We start from the raw sequence: 18582 nt of genomic DNA on the forward strand, positions 1-18582 counted from the left end.
AGGTGACAGCAGCAGATGGGGCATCAGCTGTGGCTGACTGAGGGCAGGTGTAGGTCACAGGGGAAGATGTGTTTGTGGGCAGGAAGGACTCCCCCACACTGTCTAACAGAACACTCTGAGTATTGCTGGGCAGAGCTCAGCACCATTTTGGGAGTTTTTTTAGCATTCAGAAAGAAAAAAAGCCCAGTTCTGGGCAGCATGTATCCACTTCCTCTCTCCCCTGACTTTTCTAGGCTGCTGACTGGTGGAAAAACACACTTCCGTGATGGAAGTGTTAGTGGTGTCAGTGTGGGCAGGCTGTGGAAACCCAGCATGAGGGGGGGGGGTACCCTGAGCCCGAGCTGTGGCGGCCCTGGGGTCAGCCTGGTGCCACAGCACAAACCAGGGCAGGGCAGTGCGAGAGCAGCAAATGCTAGGGCAGCAGTGAAAGGCCTTCAGTGTGTGGCAGGAACAGCCCTGCAGGGATGGCTGCTCTGAGGAGCTGTCTCGGGGCCAGGGCTCAGCAGGGCAGCTGGAGGCAGCTGGCAGGAGGACTCGACTCTGAAATCTGCACTTTGTGCCTTTATGGCATTGGACAAGTGTTGCTTTCATCCCAGAAGTGTTCCTTCACACCTGTCTGACCTGTTGAGTTGAAGGGGAAGGAGGTCAGGACAGCCTAGGCTGTTTTGTAGGGACATGTGCTTAATAATATGCCAGAACCATCTGAACAGCCACCCAACCCAGGCTGCCAAAGGAATGGGATAAATATAAACTGAATTAGTTTAATAATGCAAACAACCTGAAATACACAATGAGGTACAATACGATATATACATTGTACATGTTGGCAAGAAGGATCAGTAGATTTTAGCTGCAGATGGAACTAAAAGAGGTACATGGCTCACCTGTCTTCCTGTAACAGTAACAAGGAGGTGCTGGAGGGTGGAATGGAGGCATGTTGACAGCAACTGATTACATACACACGTTTACATACACACTTTTACTGTGACCTATTTCTTTAATGGAAACATAGAGTATAAATTTCTAAACCTAACAAAGAACTTGCTAGAGAAAAATAGCAATACTTATTCCAATAGCCCTGAAGCTGTATTTCCTCTTTATGTTGCAGATGTTGGGGTTTGTTCCCCTTTTTCCTTTAGCAAGTCTGTATCTGCAAGGGATGGGTTGCCTCTGGTTGTTGAGTGCTGGCTTTGGGCTGTAGAAAGGCTTCCTGGAACTCCCTGGTGACAAAGTAGTAGCAGACACTATCGAGGCAGCAGTTGGACGTGGCAATGCACCTCATCAGGGAGGAGAAGTTCTTCATGACACAGAGCTGGAAACAGGTAGCTCCAACGCTCTCCATGATGAACCTGGCAAGCAGCCCGAGGTAGGCAGGCAGAAAACATATCAGAAATACAATCAGATTTGCATAAATAATGTGTACAGCTTTCTGGATTGATTTCTCTTCCGGCAAATTCGTGTTCAGATGTTTCTTGAGGTTCCTGATGACTTCTGTGGAGCAGAAGGTCAAGATTGCTAATGGGAGAGTGAAAACGAAGAAAATGGCCAGCAGACTGAGAACAGCAGGCGTGGGGGTGTAGGTCTGGAAGCAGAGAGCTGCTTGTTTGTGCCAGAGCTGGATGGTGGCACTGACTATCACCGAGACCCACAGGAGCCCACAGAGGAGGGCAGCCTTTGATGGGGACCTGAAGGCCCTGGCTTTCAAAGGGTGCTTTATGGCAATGTATCGATCAAAGGAGATGAATGAAATGATGTAGATGCTCACTAACATGTTGATAAAATACATGGTCTCTGTAAACTGGCAGAGCTCCCCTCGGGCTGACTTATTCCAGAGCAAATAAACCATGGAAGGCAAGGTGCAGATGACAGAGAAATCTGCAAAGACTAAATTCATTACATACACCCTGGTTTCTGTCCACTTCTTCATCTTGCAGGAGAACACCCAGAAGGCGAGGACATTAAATAGTGCCCCAAAAAAGAAAATGAGGCTATACAGAGCAAATTCAATGAGGCGAACATGGGGATGCAGTTCTAGATTTGTGGTGCTGCAGTTGTTGGACACATTCATTGTCCTGAGTTACAGATGTTGTATGATGTTCTGAGACCTGAAATAGGAAAAGACATGGTAAGATCTCTTAGTAGCTGTAAAAAAAAGCACAGGTAAGTACATATGTCCTTCGTTAAAAATATGAATTTGAGCTTTACTGAGCTGTCTTTCTCAGTCAGCCTGTGTCATCCTTCGGCATCCTTTGTCAAGCTTTGTTTACCTCCACTCAGTTTGTGAGTGTCTCAGGGTACATTTCCAGGAGGACATGGCAGACAGCTTTATTAAATAGGGAGATCTTGAAGTGTGTTTGGGCAGGAGGAACATGGCAGTCAGAAGAGCCCCCACAGGTAGTGGGCACATCCTGTGACAATGTGAACACAAATTCCTTAAGCCAGGCTGTGCAGATGATGTAAAATTACCCTTAGCTTGGTGTTGAGCTAGGGAGGGTTTGCAGCAATGGAAACTAAAGCCCAGCACAACCCATGAGTAAAAGCTCTTCCGTCAGTTCTGTTGGTTTTGGATTCAGATTAGGGGTGAAGGGGTGGGAGTGCATAGCAAATGTCACTTGATAGAAATCCTCATGCTCTGGCTCTAGCTGGGAAGGTTTCTGAGCCTTTGCACCACCTTGTGAACCTGGAGCTCCTCCTCCAAGCTGAGGAAAGCAGCTGAATCTGCATTCCTGCTCTCCCAAGGAAGGCCTAAAGGAGAGAGTGAGGTATGCTGCTCTTCACCTCCACCAGGAGGGGAATGGGAGATGGAAGGATTAACCTGATATTAACCTGATTTTAAGCCCATTCATTCCAGGAGAGAGTAGGAGTCTGCAGATGCAAAGCAGAAGGCCACATCAGGAAGAGGGAACACCACTGCAGAACAAGGAGCTTGCTGTTAAGGGCTGAATTAGATGGCTCCTGCTCCAGGCAGGCAGCCAGCCACCCTCAGACATCCATGTTGTGAGTAGTAGCTGTTGAGCCTCTGTCACACTAGCTGCAAGATGCTTTGCAAGAGTATTAGTTGTGTGAAGAGTGTGAGTTCATGGGCTGATAAAAATCATCTTTCAGCAGACCCCTTCCTGTGCAAGGTGGTTTCATGTGACAAGCACATGGAAAAATTCTCTGAACCAGTGATTCTCAGTATCTGTCACTTCTGCTTGCATCTAAATTCACTTCAGAAAAAAACAACCAAACAAACCTCTTTCAATGTAAAATAAATTTTTTACAGAGTGGAGTGGGGAGGGATCTGGTGAAATCTGCAGGTTTCAGAGGCCTGGAAAGGGACATCACCTTTGCCTGGTTAAGCAGTTATGCGCCCTCACCAGCAATGCAGACCTTGTGGCCAGTGGGTGAGGGCACAGCCTGCAAATCAGAATTCAGTCCTGAAGTGACTGAAAAATACACAGGTAACTCAGTTTCTGGAGGGATGTGTGAGTGTCTTGCAATAGCAGACACTAATGTGACTGCTGCACAGTTCTTGTATGCTCAGGCCTGGCTTTCCCAACAGAGGCTTGCTGCTCACTGCCTGTACCCTGCAGGGAAGGGGACACTTGTCCCCTGAGGAAAACCTCTCTGCACTATGGACAGTAGCAGCAGGGAGCTGTCACTGGCTATGGCACGAGGCAGAAGTCTGACAGCTGCACTGGTGCCCAGGTTTCTTTTCACTGCCATGGTCTGCAGTGCCTGCAGTGCCTGCAGCAGCCTCTGCAGAGGTGCAGCACAGGCAAAGCACACTGCTGGGCTCTGCAGCATCAAAGGTCTCTGGCCAGCCCTGCCTTTGGAGCTGGAGACCTGGCCCAGTGCAGTTCCCAGCAGCAGGGCTCACAAGTGCTCCACGACACAGGGCAGTCCAGAGGCTGGGAGGAGGATGGAGGAAATGAGTAGAGGGTTTAAAGCAGTCCAAAAAGCACTGATAGGGTAGGAATGAGCAAAAAAAAAAATCTTTAAAGAGGTTTAGCTTGACTAGCTAGCATATCCTGTGGCTGCTGTAAATGCTTCATGTGGGGTAGATGAAATGCCTGCAGCATCATAGGGGCTAGGCAGCAACTTACAGCTGTGACAAAAGCATGGAGACAGCTGTGAAACATCACTTGCTGCTGCTGGAAGACCAGCAATAGGCTGGGGCTCAACAGACAAGGTCACCAGTGCTGTGCAGGGTGTCCTGCTGTCCCCACCATAGGCTGGGGAGAGCTGGTCAGCAGCTGTCCCCCAGCCCAGAAGCTGGTGACCATCTGGGGAGGAAGGCTCGGGCTGGGCTTGTTTCCAGCAGCTCAAGAAGCAGGAGGCTTCTGCCAGACCCTGAACAGAGAGGAGGCTGGAAGAAGAGATGCAAGGCAGAGGCTGAAGGCGCAGGGGATGTGGCAGCAGCACTGTGGTGGCTGCTTCCAATGTTTTTCCAGCAAGAAAGCAGCTGTACTGAAGGGGGAGTCTTGCATGGAAAATTCTTCTCCTTCCTTCTGGGAGAGCTCAAAAGTGGGCAGGCACCAATGGCTGGAGGGTGAATATGGTGGGTGAAATAAAGGGTGAATATGGTGGGTGAGGGAGCAGCATGGGAGCCTTGGTGGGTGAGGGAAGGAACCTGGAACTGAGCAGAGGGGGAGCAAGAAGGAAAATGGAGGTGGAGTCAGGTACAGAACAGCATCTTGTGCATGAGCTGCCCTCAGACCTGCCACCTCCATGGCAACAGCCCTGACTGTCACCAACAGTCCTACAAATAGAACAGGTGGCTCTCAGCAAATACTCAATGAAGATGCAGCACAGGTGTGAGAACAGGCCTGGGCAGGGCAGTACCCCCCAGAGGTTTTAATGTACCCACAGCACTGCTGGACTGCCCTGGGCAGGAGCTGGGCTGGGGGGAAGCGTGGCCAGAAAGAGTGAGCAGCAAACTCTCCCCATGGCAGAGGAGACCCAGCTAAGGGCCCTGCCATGGTACTGAAGTGAGGAGCTTTTCCTCTCTGTTTCCAAATAGCATAAAGAAATCTGCAATCCACCTGCTCAACCCTTGCTGCTGTTGTTCACACCTCTCTCAAATGCAAGGATCTAAGGCACAGGAGTTTGTTCTCTTCTTTTTTGAAACTTGTGTTCTTTCAGGCTCATCTATCACTGCATCCCTTAAAAACTGTAATGTGGTCACCCTAACCACATTACAGGCTTCTGATCTGCTTTGATAGATGCTGGAAGGAGTTCTCTTAGACCAAAAAAAATCTCTTTAGAATCACTCATTTCCCATATTGGGATGAATTAACTTCCACTTCTCAGCTGCTGTGATATTCCAGGTAAAGTACCCCAAGAATACCTTGGAATAAGAACAGAAACTGGAAGGCTCAGAGATCACACCCCACCCCAGGGACTCCTGTCTCGCAGGGCCCTTGCTGCCCAGCAGAAAGCACTCTCAAAGCCTCCTCTGCCTCCCTCCAGGCACAGCAGGACCCTGCTCAACAGTTCTCAGCCAGCAAGAGAGGAGGAAACAAAGTGATGTTACCTGCAGATTTAAGGTGCCAAAGTCAGCAGCAGGTGCCACTCGAGGCAGGGCACGTGGGCTCTGTGCAGTCACACAACCCAGGCAGGGTGAGCAGGGCTGGGCACGGGCTGCCTGTGCAGGGCAGGGGCCTGGCACCAGCAGCTCCCTGGTACTTGAGGGTTTCCAAAGCACCTCCTCCTCCTGCGTAAGAACAGATTTCACATCAGTTAGGTTTCGAATGCCAGCCTTCTGGCCAAATCAACGATGGCACTACTTAACAGTGAGCTCTGGTGCCTCACCACTCAGCAGTTTCTGAAAGGGTGTGTTCCATGGCTAACAGAGATGTTCAGCAAGTGAGGATTTGAAATGCCCACTAGTGCTGAAGTCTAAACTAAGTAAAGCCAGGAAGGTGCAATACCTGGTCTGGATGGTCCCGTGCAGCTCATGGTACGCCTGAGTGTTGGGTTGAGTTGTGCTTGCACAGCTCTGGACGTGGGGGTGGGCACAGGGAGCAGCTTGGCATGTAGCGTAGGAAAGCCCCCCCGCCCTCCTCAAATGCTGCACTCAAATGATGCCTTGGGTTGGGTTTGGTGCCTGGGGCACAGATGAAGCAGGAGAGGGTCACGATGGGGCAGCATTAGGGCTCTGGCCCACAGCCCTGTTTGAGCACAGGTACAGCCAAACCATCGGGGAGCTTCAGCTGGCACCTAAACCAAGGCCTCAGCATCTCACGTGGGCGGCAAAGAGCCTCGCTTGTCAAACTCTGCATTAACAGAAGTGGAGGGGGCAGGCAGAGCTGTAAGCCCCAAAGGGCTCGGTAATGGGCCATTAATTGGTGTCAGTAATCAGCTGCTAGTGGGGACTGCCTCACTGCACACTCAGCCTTGGCACCTGGCCAGCTGCTGCACTGCTGGGGGATGCACTGGTGGTTGGCTGCTCTTCAATCAGCACGATGGGTGCTGTCCTGGCCGGAGGAGCTGTGAGAGAAAGGAAGAAGCTGGCTGGAGCTTGGGCTCTCGGGCACTGCCAAGATTAGTGAAGGGTGGCAGGATGCCCACAGGTCCCTGGCTCAGGAGCACTGGGTGGCACCAGGCAAAGGAAGCGCTGCAGCACAGCTGTCAAACGGGGCTGTGCAGGGCAGAGCTTCAGGCACAGGATCCTGAAGATAAGGCCCACTCGCTCTGCCCCACCACGAGGCTTCTGCAGCTCACAGCCATCCCATAACCACAGAGATGTGCGTGCTGATCACAGCCCTCAGGAGGCAAACAGGCATCCAAAGTCCTGGGTGTGCCTGTCACAGGAGGAACAGCCAGTGTGCAAGGCAGGAGCCACGTCAGATATCTCAGAACCACAGGCTGATAAGATCCTTGGATAGCATCTGGCATTTGTTAGGTGCTGTGGAGGAGGGGGGCAGGGAAGCGGGGTGACATGAAATGCTGCAGTGGCTCTTTGGGTCACAGTGTGAAAGAGGGACATGAGTGTCACTGCAGATGTTCAGGGACAGGAAAGACCTGTGTGAAGAGAGCCACAAAGCAAAGGTGGTGGGAGATGTTTGCCTGTGGTGGCTGCAGCTGCATTCCCCAGAGAGGCTGATGCTATGAGTTATTTTTGAGTTAGAGCCCATGGTGATGGCCTTGTTCACAACCACTGGGGCTGGAAGGAACCTCCTTTCACCAAAAGGAGGTTTCCACCAACCCTTTGCTCAGAACCATTGTCTGATGCCATGTCCAGTTTGGTTTTGAATAGTTTGAAGGATATTTCCACACATTCTCTGGGCAACCTGTTCTAGTGCTTGATCATTCTGAGACTAAACTTTTTTATGTTTTAACAGACTTTCCTATATTTCAGCCCGTGCCTTTTGCCTCTTGCCCTCTCAGCAGTGTCAGGGAGAGGGCAGGAGGCAAAAGGCACAAACTGAAATATAGGAATGTCTGTTTAAACACAAAAAAGTTTACTCCTTGCCACTGGGTGTTTATACACATGGATCAGATCCTTGAGAGACTTCTCCAGGCTGCATAGTCCCAGCTCTTTCAGCCTCTCCTTATACAAGAGATATTCCAGTCCCTTAATCATCTTTGTGACCTTTCCCCAGACGTGGTCCAGTAGGCCTGGGTCTTTCTTGTACTGGGTATAGTCTCACCATTGCTGGGCAGAGGGGCAGGATTCACCTCCCCTGAGCTGCTGGCACTGCTCATTCCCAGGCAGCCCCAGCTGCTGGTCCCTCTCCCTGCTGCCATGGCACACTGCTGGCTCTCCATCAGCTTCATTTCCTCCTGGAGCCCAGGCTCTCCTCTGCCAGGCTGCTTTCCAGGGGGTCAGCCCCAGCCTGCCCAGGGATATGGAGTCATTCCTTCTCAGCTGAAGGAATCACAGGGACTGACTGTCCTGCAGCTCTCTGGATGTTCTTTCCTGCCTTTCCTGGAGGGTGACATTTGAGGGACACAGCAGGGAAGAGCACACCATGAGTGTCAGCTCACTGCAGGCCTGGCTGTAAAAAGTGAGGAGATGGAAAATTACTTTGTGCCACCACGGTCTGCAGAGGCTGCAGTTGATGGTGAGGACTAAAAACTGCCAGTGTCAGAAGGAGATGGAACTCATCCTGTGGAGTTCCAGATGATTTGGAGGTGGTGATCTAAGAAAGAGCCCCAAAGAGGGGTGTAAACCAGGAGGGTGAGGTGGCTGGGGAGAGAAGACCATGGATGTGGGACAGGGATGGATACAGGCTGGCCAAACTGTCTGCATTGAGGAGCTCCACCACTGGAAGGGGCCAGGGAACACAGAGACGTGGAGCAGAGGACCTCTGGGGTGGTGGCAGCCAAGCAGCACTGGGGAAAGTCAGGCTGTGGCTATGGCACCTGCCTGCAGCAGTGTCTAGCCTGGAGAGAAGGATTCAGTCCCCCATGGAAGGCAGCAGAAGGCTGCTCATGCTGGGCCTGCCTGAGCACCTGGCATTTTTTACCTCTCCTCTACCAGATCTCAGTGCTGGACGATGCTGAACTGGTACAGATTACATCTGTTTGCGTTTGCTAAAATACAGTATACTAAGCAGGACTGAACAAAGAGGGTTTGGTTGTGGTGTGAAACACGGGCAACACCTACATGGGATGCTGCAAACCTTCACAAGCCAGCCTGGGCAACCTTTGAAGGCACCCCCTTTGCCATGACAGCAAGGCAAAAACACTCTTAAACTTGGTTTGGGTTTTTTTCCCCTTCCCCTCCCTCAGTCATGAACATCTCTTTCCTGTACAATCAGTTTGAAAGGTCACTTCATATCCTTTGGGTTTGGAAAGACTTCACCTTCATTAATATTCCAAATTCAAAGCTTAATTTATTTACAGTTTACGTTCATATGTCCAAGAAGGAGGAAAATAAAGATGGGCTAAGGATGGCAGGGTTTGCACAGCCAGCCATGCTTTATTCAGGGGGGGCTGCAGCAACACCCCCCTGTACAATGCTGTACAAATACATCTCACAGGCTTGGAATTATTTTATATATGACCAGGCCATAATGGACCAAATCCTCAGTGCTCTTCAGGCTGCACTCCAGCCAATCTAGACTCGTTATGTTGGTGCTAAAGACTCTCATCATTGATTTCCTGAGATGAAGAACTCCCTTTTGCTCTCTCTCTTTCTCTCTCTCTCCCTCTCTAAGAATCATTTTGTTTCTGAGTGCCCTGTGTTTGAGTGGAGACCTCTAATGCTTCAAGAGCTCCACCAGATTTTTTCCATCACTCTCCCTCAGCCACAAAACACTCAAGAAAAAAAAAAAATAAAAAGAAAAAAATGGGGTTTGCTAATGGGAAGCAACAGAGGAGAGTGGAAGTAGGTCTGGTAATTGTAACCCATGCTCTGACCCTGTCTAGTCCCAGAAGAGCAAATCAATTTATCCTTGGCTTTCACCAGAAGTCTGTAATTTGCCTGTAGTTATCCTCCCCATTTCTGCATTTGGACAGAGGCACTTTCAGCCTGGAGAAGCATCTCTCCTGCAATGTAGTACTTATGAGTGTTAGAGGCTTTTGCCTATACTTTTGGACTTTGCCTGTAGAAGTGCTTTGCTCTCAGTCTTCTAAGCATTACTAGCACAGGCTAGGCTGAAATGTGCGTATGCTGGTTTCCTGAAATGAAAGTGTTCCTAAAACTCACTGGATTCATCACCCTTCTTCCTCCTGCTTATTTTTCCACTTGCCTTCTAAACCCCGTTCCATTTGGTTGTTCATACATGTGGATGAGAATGAGCAGTTTAGCTCAGAGGTTTTTAAACTGGGAAACTTTTGCAGCAGGAGGCAGGACAGCCATCAGAGGGTATGGGGAGGGAGAGTGCTCCATAAACATCCACTTTGCAGAAGGAAAATTACCCCATCAGCTAAGAACTAGAAATAACCTGGCAAAGGAGAGGTGATAAATTAGATTCAAGTTGGTCTCACTTCATTTGGAAAGGTGATGATGAGTCTGTACCAAAAATTCCCTGTTACATCAGACTGTTTCCGTTTCCTGAAACTGAATGCAAATTTAGAAATACAGTTTAATAATAACTTTAATAAATGGAAATTTAGGAATAGTGATTTTGACAAGATCTGTCAATAGTACCACAGCACTGGGGACAGGGGGCAACCAGCTGATGATGACAAATGGGTTTTGCCTTTCTGTGCAAGCTACAGAGCATCAGCATAATAACATTGGGCCATTGCAGTGACAGGGCTGAAAGCAATGACACCACCCTGATCCTGCTGGGTGGTGTGAGCCACGGATCTGCCTGTGCAATTGTAGAAAATGTAAAGTGTCAGTGATGGGATGGAGTGGTAACCTTTGCAGGGCTGCCTTGTGGAGCAAAGCAGTAAGTTGGTCATGTTTGCTTTGCTTTTCAGGCCAGGGAGGCATATCAGCATGTCTATAAATATCTATAAAAATATATCTATCTTAACCTTTCCCCTTTGCAGGGCTGTGCTGACACACTGTGCTCAGAGAATAAAACAGAAGAGCAAAGAACATGAACTTGGGTGAAGAACACGTTTGTGAGATGTGCATATTTCTCACTTGAACAGACAGGAAGCAGGGAAAATGTGGTTTGGTAAGGTCAGCTCCAGCCTCTGATACCGGAATTTAATTTTGAGCTTGGAAGTCTTGGCTTTCAGCTTCTCACAGATAAAACACGTGTGATGTTGTGCACCCATGGAGAGCTACTGATTTACACCAAGGCATTTTCACTCTTACTTACTCACTCTGCTATCCAACCACTCATCAAAGGTAAGAAATCAACATAGCAGGACACCTCCACCCCCCTGGCTCGTGCCAGACACACCCTTTTGCCCAGAACCTGACAACACTGACAGCTCTGCCAGCAAACACAGGCTTCCCATGGGCCTCCTGCTTCCAGACCTCCCTGCTGTCTAGGAAAATAAAAAACCAAAAATTGGGTGGGAAAATTGGCCCAAAAAGACCCCATGTGGTGGCAGTGGCTGCTCCCCTTCCCAGCAGTGAGTGAGCAAGGGCTGTGCAGAGCAGTGAGCTCATCAGGGAGCACAGGAGGATGGGAAAACAAGAGCCCCATAAAGCTGTGCTGGATCCCATTTCACTGCCAAGTTCACTTGGTGGCTGAGTCTGTGTCTGCTCTGCTCCAGTACTTTTCTCCTGTGTGACAGCCTTTATCACCACAGCCTGTGACCCAGCAGGCAGCAAATTTCCCCACAGCCCCTTTGTGCAAATACTGACTGCAGTGCAGACTCCAGGTGTCACTGATAAGGCCCCTGAGCCTGCACATAAACAACCCTGCACCTTCTCGTGCCTGTTTAGGGCAGGGTTTCCCTTGGTGCTGGTCAGGGACACCTAAACCTGCCCAAGCTTTGTGGCTGCAATAGTGACAGCAGCCTCTTTACCCTTATCTGGGTCCCTGCCCTTTACCTCTCCCTAGCTTCAATGGCTGAAATACTTTCAATGCTTTAAAATACTCATATTTTGCAGTGTTGGTTGTTTTGGAGAAGAAAAGACCTCCTGTGGGAGGTTGTCCTTAAGAAGCAGCACAGATATCTCCTGACCTGCTTGTCCAGCAGAACACGAGCACAGTGATGGGACCAACTTGTGCAGCTGCTTCCAGAGCCCTGGGATGGGTTAGAGCACTGAGCCCCTGTCATTGTGGCTGCTTTTTAATGAAGGGGTGGGACCATTGTTGGGCTGAGAACGATTTATTGCTCAGATAAACATCAGGCTCAGAGGCTGTGAGATTTTAGAGGAGCAAGCAGTCATCCATAGCTCAAAGTAGCCACAAGTTCTTCATTACAAGGCAATCTAGAACCTTTGGATCAATGGACCGTTGCCACAGGGTTTATTTTGCTTTTCTAACCTATCACCTTTACTTAATTTTGCTGCACTGTGGACACTTTTATCCAACGAGCCATTATCACACATACACATGAAGGCTTCTATTATAACATCTAAACTCTTGCTCTATACAATTACATTACTACACTATAAACCCTTCACCATTTATCAATGCAGTTTCTCACTTACTTAAGGCATATTCTTGCTTACAACTATAGAAACATAAACTTATGATTTTTCTGCTTAATGTCAGTGTACTTTATTTTTACATCAATCCAAGCTTCTTCCAAAGCTGCAGATCAAACCCTCCTGTGTCTGTGGAAGTTTCTACCTTTCCACCTCCCACAAGCCCCTCTCCCAGCACACCAGTGCTCCCCACCTGAGTGAAAATGTTTTGGGGTTACTTGCTGGGAGTCTCCATCTGCTGTGCATGGCACCACTGCTGCACACAGAGCAGGCTCTGAGAAAGCCCCACCTGGACCCTGAGGCTCCTAAGTGAATCTGCTGCTGGTGCTGCCTGAAATGCACTGCCCAAAGTCACCCCCCAATGCAATGAGAGCAGGCTGTGACCCCTTGGGCCACGCTGGGCAGGAGCCTCTGGGGACACGTGTGCTGCTCTAAGTTGCTTATGCGACTTCAGGCTATTGCTTCATCCCAGTAGCCCCTAAAATGGGCATGATTTCTCTCACTGCATCAGTATCTTTCTGGCATTTCAACTGAGATGTCAGTGACTCTCCTCACCGTGGCCTTGAGCACAGTGCGGTGTGTCCCACACACAGAGGAAACCTCTCACCTGATAGTTCTCCTTTCTTCTCTGAAGTAAAAGGTCAGGGGAAAATCAGCCTCTTCTGCTGGCACTACCAGAAGGCATAGGACACAACTGAGATGTGATGTTTATTTTTTGCCTCCTGGACCCCTAGGTTTAAAAAACTTGCAGGCACAGGCAGTAACCTTCCATGACTTCCATTACATTTGAAAGCAATTTCCCAGTTTGCTACAAGGTGACAGAGCTCTCTGTTGCTTTGTTGAAGTTCCGGGGTGCCTAAACACCGTTTCCATTAACCCTTCAGTGCCACAGGAAGGAGGATGCTGATCCTGCATGCTGTGAGCACACAGCTGCCCACTTCAGCCCTGTGTGTGTCCAGGGAGATCCCCACCAGCACGCAGGGGGAATTTCCTTCCTGTCTGCTGTGCTGAGGGGCTGGAGCAGTGAATAAACCTGGCTGAGGATAGAGGGGTGCTCTGGGCACAGCAGGACGGGGAGCTGGGCCAGGCACTCCCAGCACCTACCCTGCCCCAAGCCTTCCTGCCCTCACACCCCCACCTCTGAGAGCCGCTGCCCCATGGCTGTGTTCTGGTTCCTTCACGCCAACATAAACCCTCAGCGACAATTTATCAGCCAGACAGATGTAGATCCTTAAATAGAAATACCCAGGACTGGAAAATCCAAGCAAAACCCCGTCTTCTCAGGGAAAGAAACAGGGAGCAAGGAAGAAATTATTTGCTCACCTTGCTTACGTGTTTAATGAAACCAGTCGTGGTTCCTCCTTTCTCTTCCATTCAGTTACATCAATTTCACTGCAAGCCTTTTATCTCAGGAAATCTCTGCTTGATTTGCTTTCCTGAGAGCAGATCACTGTGCTGCTTTTCTTCTAAACAGAGATCAATCTGCATTTTGCTCACAGCCAATTTGCAGTGGCTCTGCCAGGACTTAATACTATTTTTCTTATCACCCTGCTGGATGCTATAACACCCGAGGTGAGCAGAAGGTTATAGTCATGGGGGGAAATGGTGTCTGAACTAGGTGTCTAAAGGTCATTTTTTAACTTTGTAGCATCATTTCCAGATAATGTAGTTCAGAAGTGCAAGAGTTTGCGCTCCAAAATTCAGATTAGCCCCACATTGTGTGGGCAGATCTTCGTGACAGTGATATTTCCTCTTGACATTTGAGCACTTGCAGGTCTCACAGCCTCAAGCCTCCATCCAGGGAAAGATTCCATCCCTGCGAGGGAGGCAGGCCCCTGTTCCAGTGCAGGAGCACCTCACAGGGTCCTAAACATGGTCCAGGCTGCTTTTAGCTGTTCCACCTACATAGTAAAAGTAATTCCTGCCTGAAACAACTTCTGAAGACACTGGCATCACCAAGGTAAGTCAAAACACAGCCCAAGCAGCCCCCTGTGAGCTGTGTGGTGTCTGCTGGGCTGGGTCCCTGCTGAACCTCAGCTTTGGTACTTTCAGTTAAAGTGCTTTGCTGACACCAGTGCTAAATTTGGCAGGGGAAAACTGATGCTCAAATTATTTTAATGCAGCCAAAGAGAGGAAATAGGTTCATTTGTGGTGTTAAGGTCTGTCTGGTAGATGGCCCCTCAATACCAAGGATCAGGTGTGAATAACACCAGGCTGTGACGTAATTCAGGCTTCTATTTTGACCATTTGAGCTGGTTATTTAGAGAGCAGCAGGGGTGACATCTCAAATTCAGGCGGCTCTGGTGACGGCAGGACCGAAGGTGGAACAGGGACCTGGGACTGGGACATCACTTACCCAGAGCTGCTGAGGACATTTTAAGTACTTGCAGCTGGACAAAACAAAGCTGAATAATTGAGGAGGTCCAGAATTATTCTGGGGGTCTGGCTGTGTGCAGCTGAGTGCCCCAGGACTCCCTGGTTGTTCATCCCCTCCCTCGTGGTCTTTGCCGGGGCACTTGTGAACCCTTCAGAGGGGACGGGGGCAGCTGACACCAGGCTCAGCTTGTTCACCTGGGTTTTGCAGCCAGGAGGGCAGAGAGGTGAGTGGGGGTCTGGTAACCTACTAAACCTTGTGCAGCTGGCAGCTGGGAGGATTTTTAGGGAGTCACTCCACAGGCAGTGGCCAGCAACCAGCTGTGCTGCTCTCAGGGCACCAGGGCACCCACAGCTGTGGCAGCAGGGCAGCTTCTGGTGGCTGAGAGACTCCCCCTGTATTTTCCCTTGCCCAGTTCTGGAAAAAAAAAAAAAAAGGAAAATTCTCGGAGTGTCTGTTAACATGCAGAGCACAGGGAGTCTCTGGCTTTTGGTACATCCCAGGAGCCTTAACAGGCCTTGAAAAGAGAGATGAGAAAAAGTCATTAAGCTCTTTCCTTGTTTCCAGAGCTTATTAGCTACCTTCTTTGAGCCTCTTTTGTGATTCAGCATAGGCCAAGTAGTGCTTATGCCTCACAGCTCCTGCTGTGAGAAATGTATCCTAGGAAATTGGTCACTGACACATCTGTTCAGAATTGTGGTTGTCTCAAAGGTTAAAAGAGTTAAATCTTATTTTCTCCTGATTTTTGTTTGTTTGTTTGTTTTTCTTCTCTGCTGTGAGCAGAGGCTGTGCTTCAGAACACCTCTGTAGTCTTTGAGCTCTGCTTCAGGAGCTTTATCTGCCATGCACCCACCTACCTGGGCCACAGGGAGAGGGAAGAGGCCAGTGATGACTCCAACTGGCCAAAGCCCTTCCCTTATTGCTCTGGAGATTTTCACACAGGGAATGCCCAGTTTCAGTACCAGGCTGTCTTTCACACAGACATTACTGATGTCAACATCCCAAGCAATACTTTTATTTTGCTCTTTCTTTGCCTTTTCGGTGTCCATTTGCCCCCGGTGCTAAATTAAAATCTTTTTTTACAGTTTGATGCCCATTTTATTTAATTTCCAGGTTCTCTGAGACACACAGACCTCTCCCCTGGCATGCAGGACCATGTTCCCCCTCAGGTCTCCTGGCTCCACAAGGACCACAGTGCTGTGCCCACCTGCTCCACCATGCCCCATCTTTTGGGAAAGCTGAAAGGCTGGAGAGGAGCACAGACCCCAGGTTGCACTAATTAACACCACAAGAACAACAGAGAGATCTGAATCCCTGTGTCAGCAGTGTGATCCAGGCTGGGAGACCAAGCCTGCAGCTCAGGGCCAGTACATCTCTGAGACACTCTGGGGCTTACAGCCCTACAAGGACGTGATGATTTATAAAGATCTCTTTCTTTTCTTTTTCTTTTTCTTTCTTTTTTTTTTTTTTAATTTATATTTTTAAGAATCTTTAAGAAAGAAAAAACACAACCCCAAAACTCGAAACAACTGATTTCTGAGAGCAGCAAGAGGAGCTGGCAGTGGGAAGCAGAGCTGCCACGTCCTTTGGGACAAGTAACCCAAACTTATTTTGAGTCAAAACAAACCAGAGTTTTGCTTCAACTGAATTTTCCAGTCTTTATCCTGCAACATTTAATCCTCTGTGATTAATTACACCCTGATTTACTGAGATCAGAATAGATGGGGCCACAGAGAGCCATGTACAAAATAATAATCATTATTTACATAAGCCTCTTAGTTCATGTAAATCGTAACTTTTCGAATGCTGGCAAAGGGAGTTCTTTTCATTACCACAATTTCTGTGGCTGTAATTAGTCCTGTAGGAGGATTATTGCTTCTCTTATCATTAGTAAGAGAGAAAAGATAATTTGCCACAACGGTGTCGACTTCAGTGTCATTGGTGGCTGTGGCTGGTGGGATCTCCACATCGGGACGAGGGATTTACAGGACAGCACGCCCCATAGAGTGCTGCGAGCCAGGGGGAATTATCCGCGTCTCTTTCCTGCGCCTTTCCAGCCATTATCGAAATATTTGTGCGGGAAATGAGTTTGGGCGCTGGCTGGACGCTGACACCCGATAGCCAGCAGAGAGGCACAGCAGCAAAGCTGCCGGCGCCGCGTCCCGCTGCGGACCCCGCGTTTAGCGCTGCCACCGCCGGCAACGCCACCTCCGGTGCGGCCGACACCCTGCCCCGGGCTCCGCCACAAAGCTGAGCATCGCCCGAGCTGCTGCCGCATCAACCCTGCCCCGGGCCCCGCCACAAAGCCCGGGCATCGCCCGAACTGCTGCCGCATCAACCCTGCCCCGGGCCCCGCCACAAAGCCCGGGCATCGCCCGAGCTGCTGCCGCATCAACCCTGCCCCGGGCCCCGCCACAAAGCCCGGGCATCGCCCGTGCTGCTGCCGCATCAACCCTGCCCCGGGCCCCGCCACAAAGCCCGGGCATCGCCCGAGCTGCTGCCGCATCAACCCTGCCCCGGGCCCCGCCACAAAGCCCGGGCATCGCCCGTGCTGCTGCCGCCCCAGCCCTGCCCCGGGCCCCGCCTGTCCGGTCCCTGCGCTGCGGTCACCCCCAGGACAGCCACGGGCAGCTCCCAGCCCGCCAGGGAATCCACCCAAACCAGAGCCTTTGGACAAGGCGTTCATTTATCTGGAGATCGCCTTCTCCCGGAGCCCCGGCACCGAGCTGCTCTGGCAGTGCCAAGGCCACGCGGGTGCGGGTCACTCTCGGTCCGGCTGTCGCACACGTGGCTTGGGGGCGTCGTGTGCCCGCCGCTCATTTCCAGCGCTCAGCCAAGCCATTGCTCCAGGCGCCTTGGAAAACACTTTTCCCCAGGGATCCAAGTCCCATCCTACTCGGAGCCGCCCTGTGCCATCTTGTGGCCGTTGCTGAAATCGAGGGAAACGTGACTAAATCGCTTCGGATTCCACATTTGGGTTTAGGTAATTCCTATCCTTCTTTTCAGAGGAGAAGCCAGTTTCACCAGCAGCTGTGCAATTCCAGCCATGTTCCTAGATGATCAAGGAGACAGACGTGCTGCACCGTAGCACCTTTCCCCCAAATGAGTCGGCAAGTCCTTTTGCCACAATGAATAGTAAATGATACGATTTTCCAGGTGATCAAACCAATTTTGCATTATCAAAACGACTTCTTGACACATTTTCAGTGAATGGTCTGAAATGTCCCACAGCATTCTCCTGGGGAAACTGACAGCCCACAGTTTGGACAGTCACAATCTTTACTGCATTAAAATCTACCTGGATGGATGCCCCTCAAATCCTGTGCCCAATTCTGGGCCCCTCACTAAATCCTGTGCCCAGTTCTGGGCACATCACTCCATGAAAGACTGGCATGTCCAGAGGAGGGTAACAAAGTTGGTGAAGGGTCTGTTTTTCCATCCTTATTTTTTATCTACAGTGCAGAGTTTCAGGTGACTGACCTCTTGAGCTACCCTGCCCAGTTACATTCTTAGCCTTCAGGAATGCTGATAAATAACAGCATCATGCTGGACCCTGTCCATCCCCTTAGCAGCCCAGATGGAAGGCAAGAAGCAGCAAGCTTTCCCAAAGGTGCAGGGGTTTTGTTTAAAAAAAAAACAAACCAAAAAAACCCAAAAAAAACCAAAAAAAAAAAAAAACAAACCAAAAAAACCACCAAAAAACTTGAAGGTCATTACAAGCAGAAATACTCTGAACTGCCTCCTCCCCATAATGAACAACTGATAAAAAGAGGACAAAAAAACCCCCGGGGGTTACCAGGTTTCACACTCTCCTTTTCAGCACCAATTGCTCATAACAACCAAGCTGCAGGAAATTGGACAAATTCACTTTTTATTTGCAAACACAAAGAAAAATTCCTTTATGAGTACAACAGTGGGGGTGGGTTTTTTTCTCCCCTTGGGTCAGCACATCAATACATTAAAATGTTTGCGAGTGCTCTCCTTACTGAAGGGTGGGATATGACCAGAACTTAGATTTTAAGAAACTTCAATGGATAAGAAATACTTTGCTCTGTAGCTGGTCGGCAGCTCAAGCTTCACCTTCCCTGCACTCTGGGAAAGCGCTGTGGGTCCGCCCGTGCCGTTCTCAGCTTTACTCCGGCAGCTCTGCGGGCCGAGCTGAGACTCGCGCATCGCTCAGGCGGTGCCCGCGCACAGCCCGCGCTGGGTT

General features: G+C 49.9%; 1 protein-coding gene across 1 annotated transcript; it reads right to left on the bottom strand.

The window, feature by feature from the left end:
* Positions 1 to 955: 955 nt before the first annotated feature.
* On the bottom strand, positions 956 to 18545 carry LOC119704600 (G-protein coupled receptor 35-like). The gene is made up of 2 exons (XM_038146079.1): positions 18418 to 18545; positions 956 to 2072 (listed from the first exon to the last, which is right to left on the bottom strand). Exons 1-2 carry the CDS (start codon positions 18543 to 18545, stop codon positions 1136 to 1138), a joined length of 1065 nt encoding a protein of 354 aa, XP_038002007.1. The 3' UTR covers positions 956 to 1135.
* Positions 18546 to 18582: the final 37 nt, after the last annotated feature.

This window comes from Motacilla alba, chromosome 9 (genome assembly GCF_015832195.1).
Source record: "Motacilla alba alba isolate MOTALB_02 chromosome 9, Motacilla_alba_V1.0_pri, whole genome shotgun sequence".
Lineage (NCBI taxonomy): Eukaryota > Metazoa > Chordata > Aves > Passeriformes > Motacillidae > Motacilla > Motacilla alba.

Bases quoted from the DNA above. Each gene is read 5' to 3' on its own strand.
- LOC119704600 (XM_038146079.1), bottom strand. From the start codon at position 18,545: ATGCGCGAGTCTCAGCTCGGCCCGCAGAGCTGCCGGAGTAAAGCTGAG. The intron at 2,073-18,417 runs GTATTTCTTATC...TCTGTAACTCAG, and splicing joins CCGACCAGCTACAGAGCAAA to GACAATGAATGTGTCCAACA.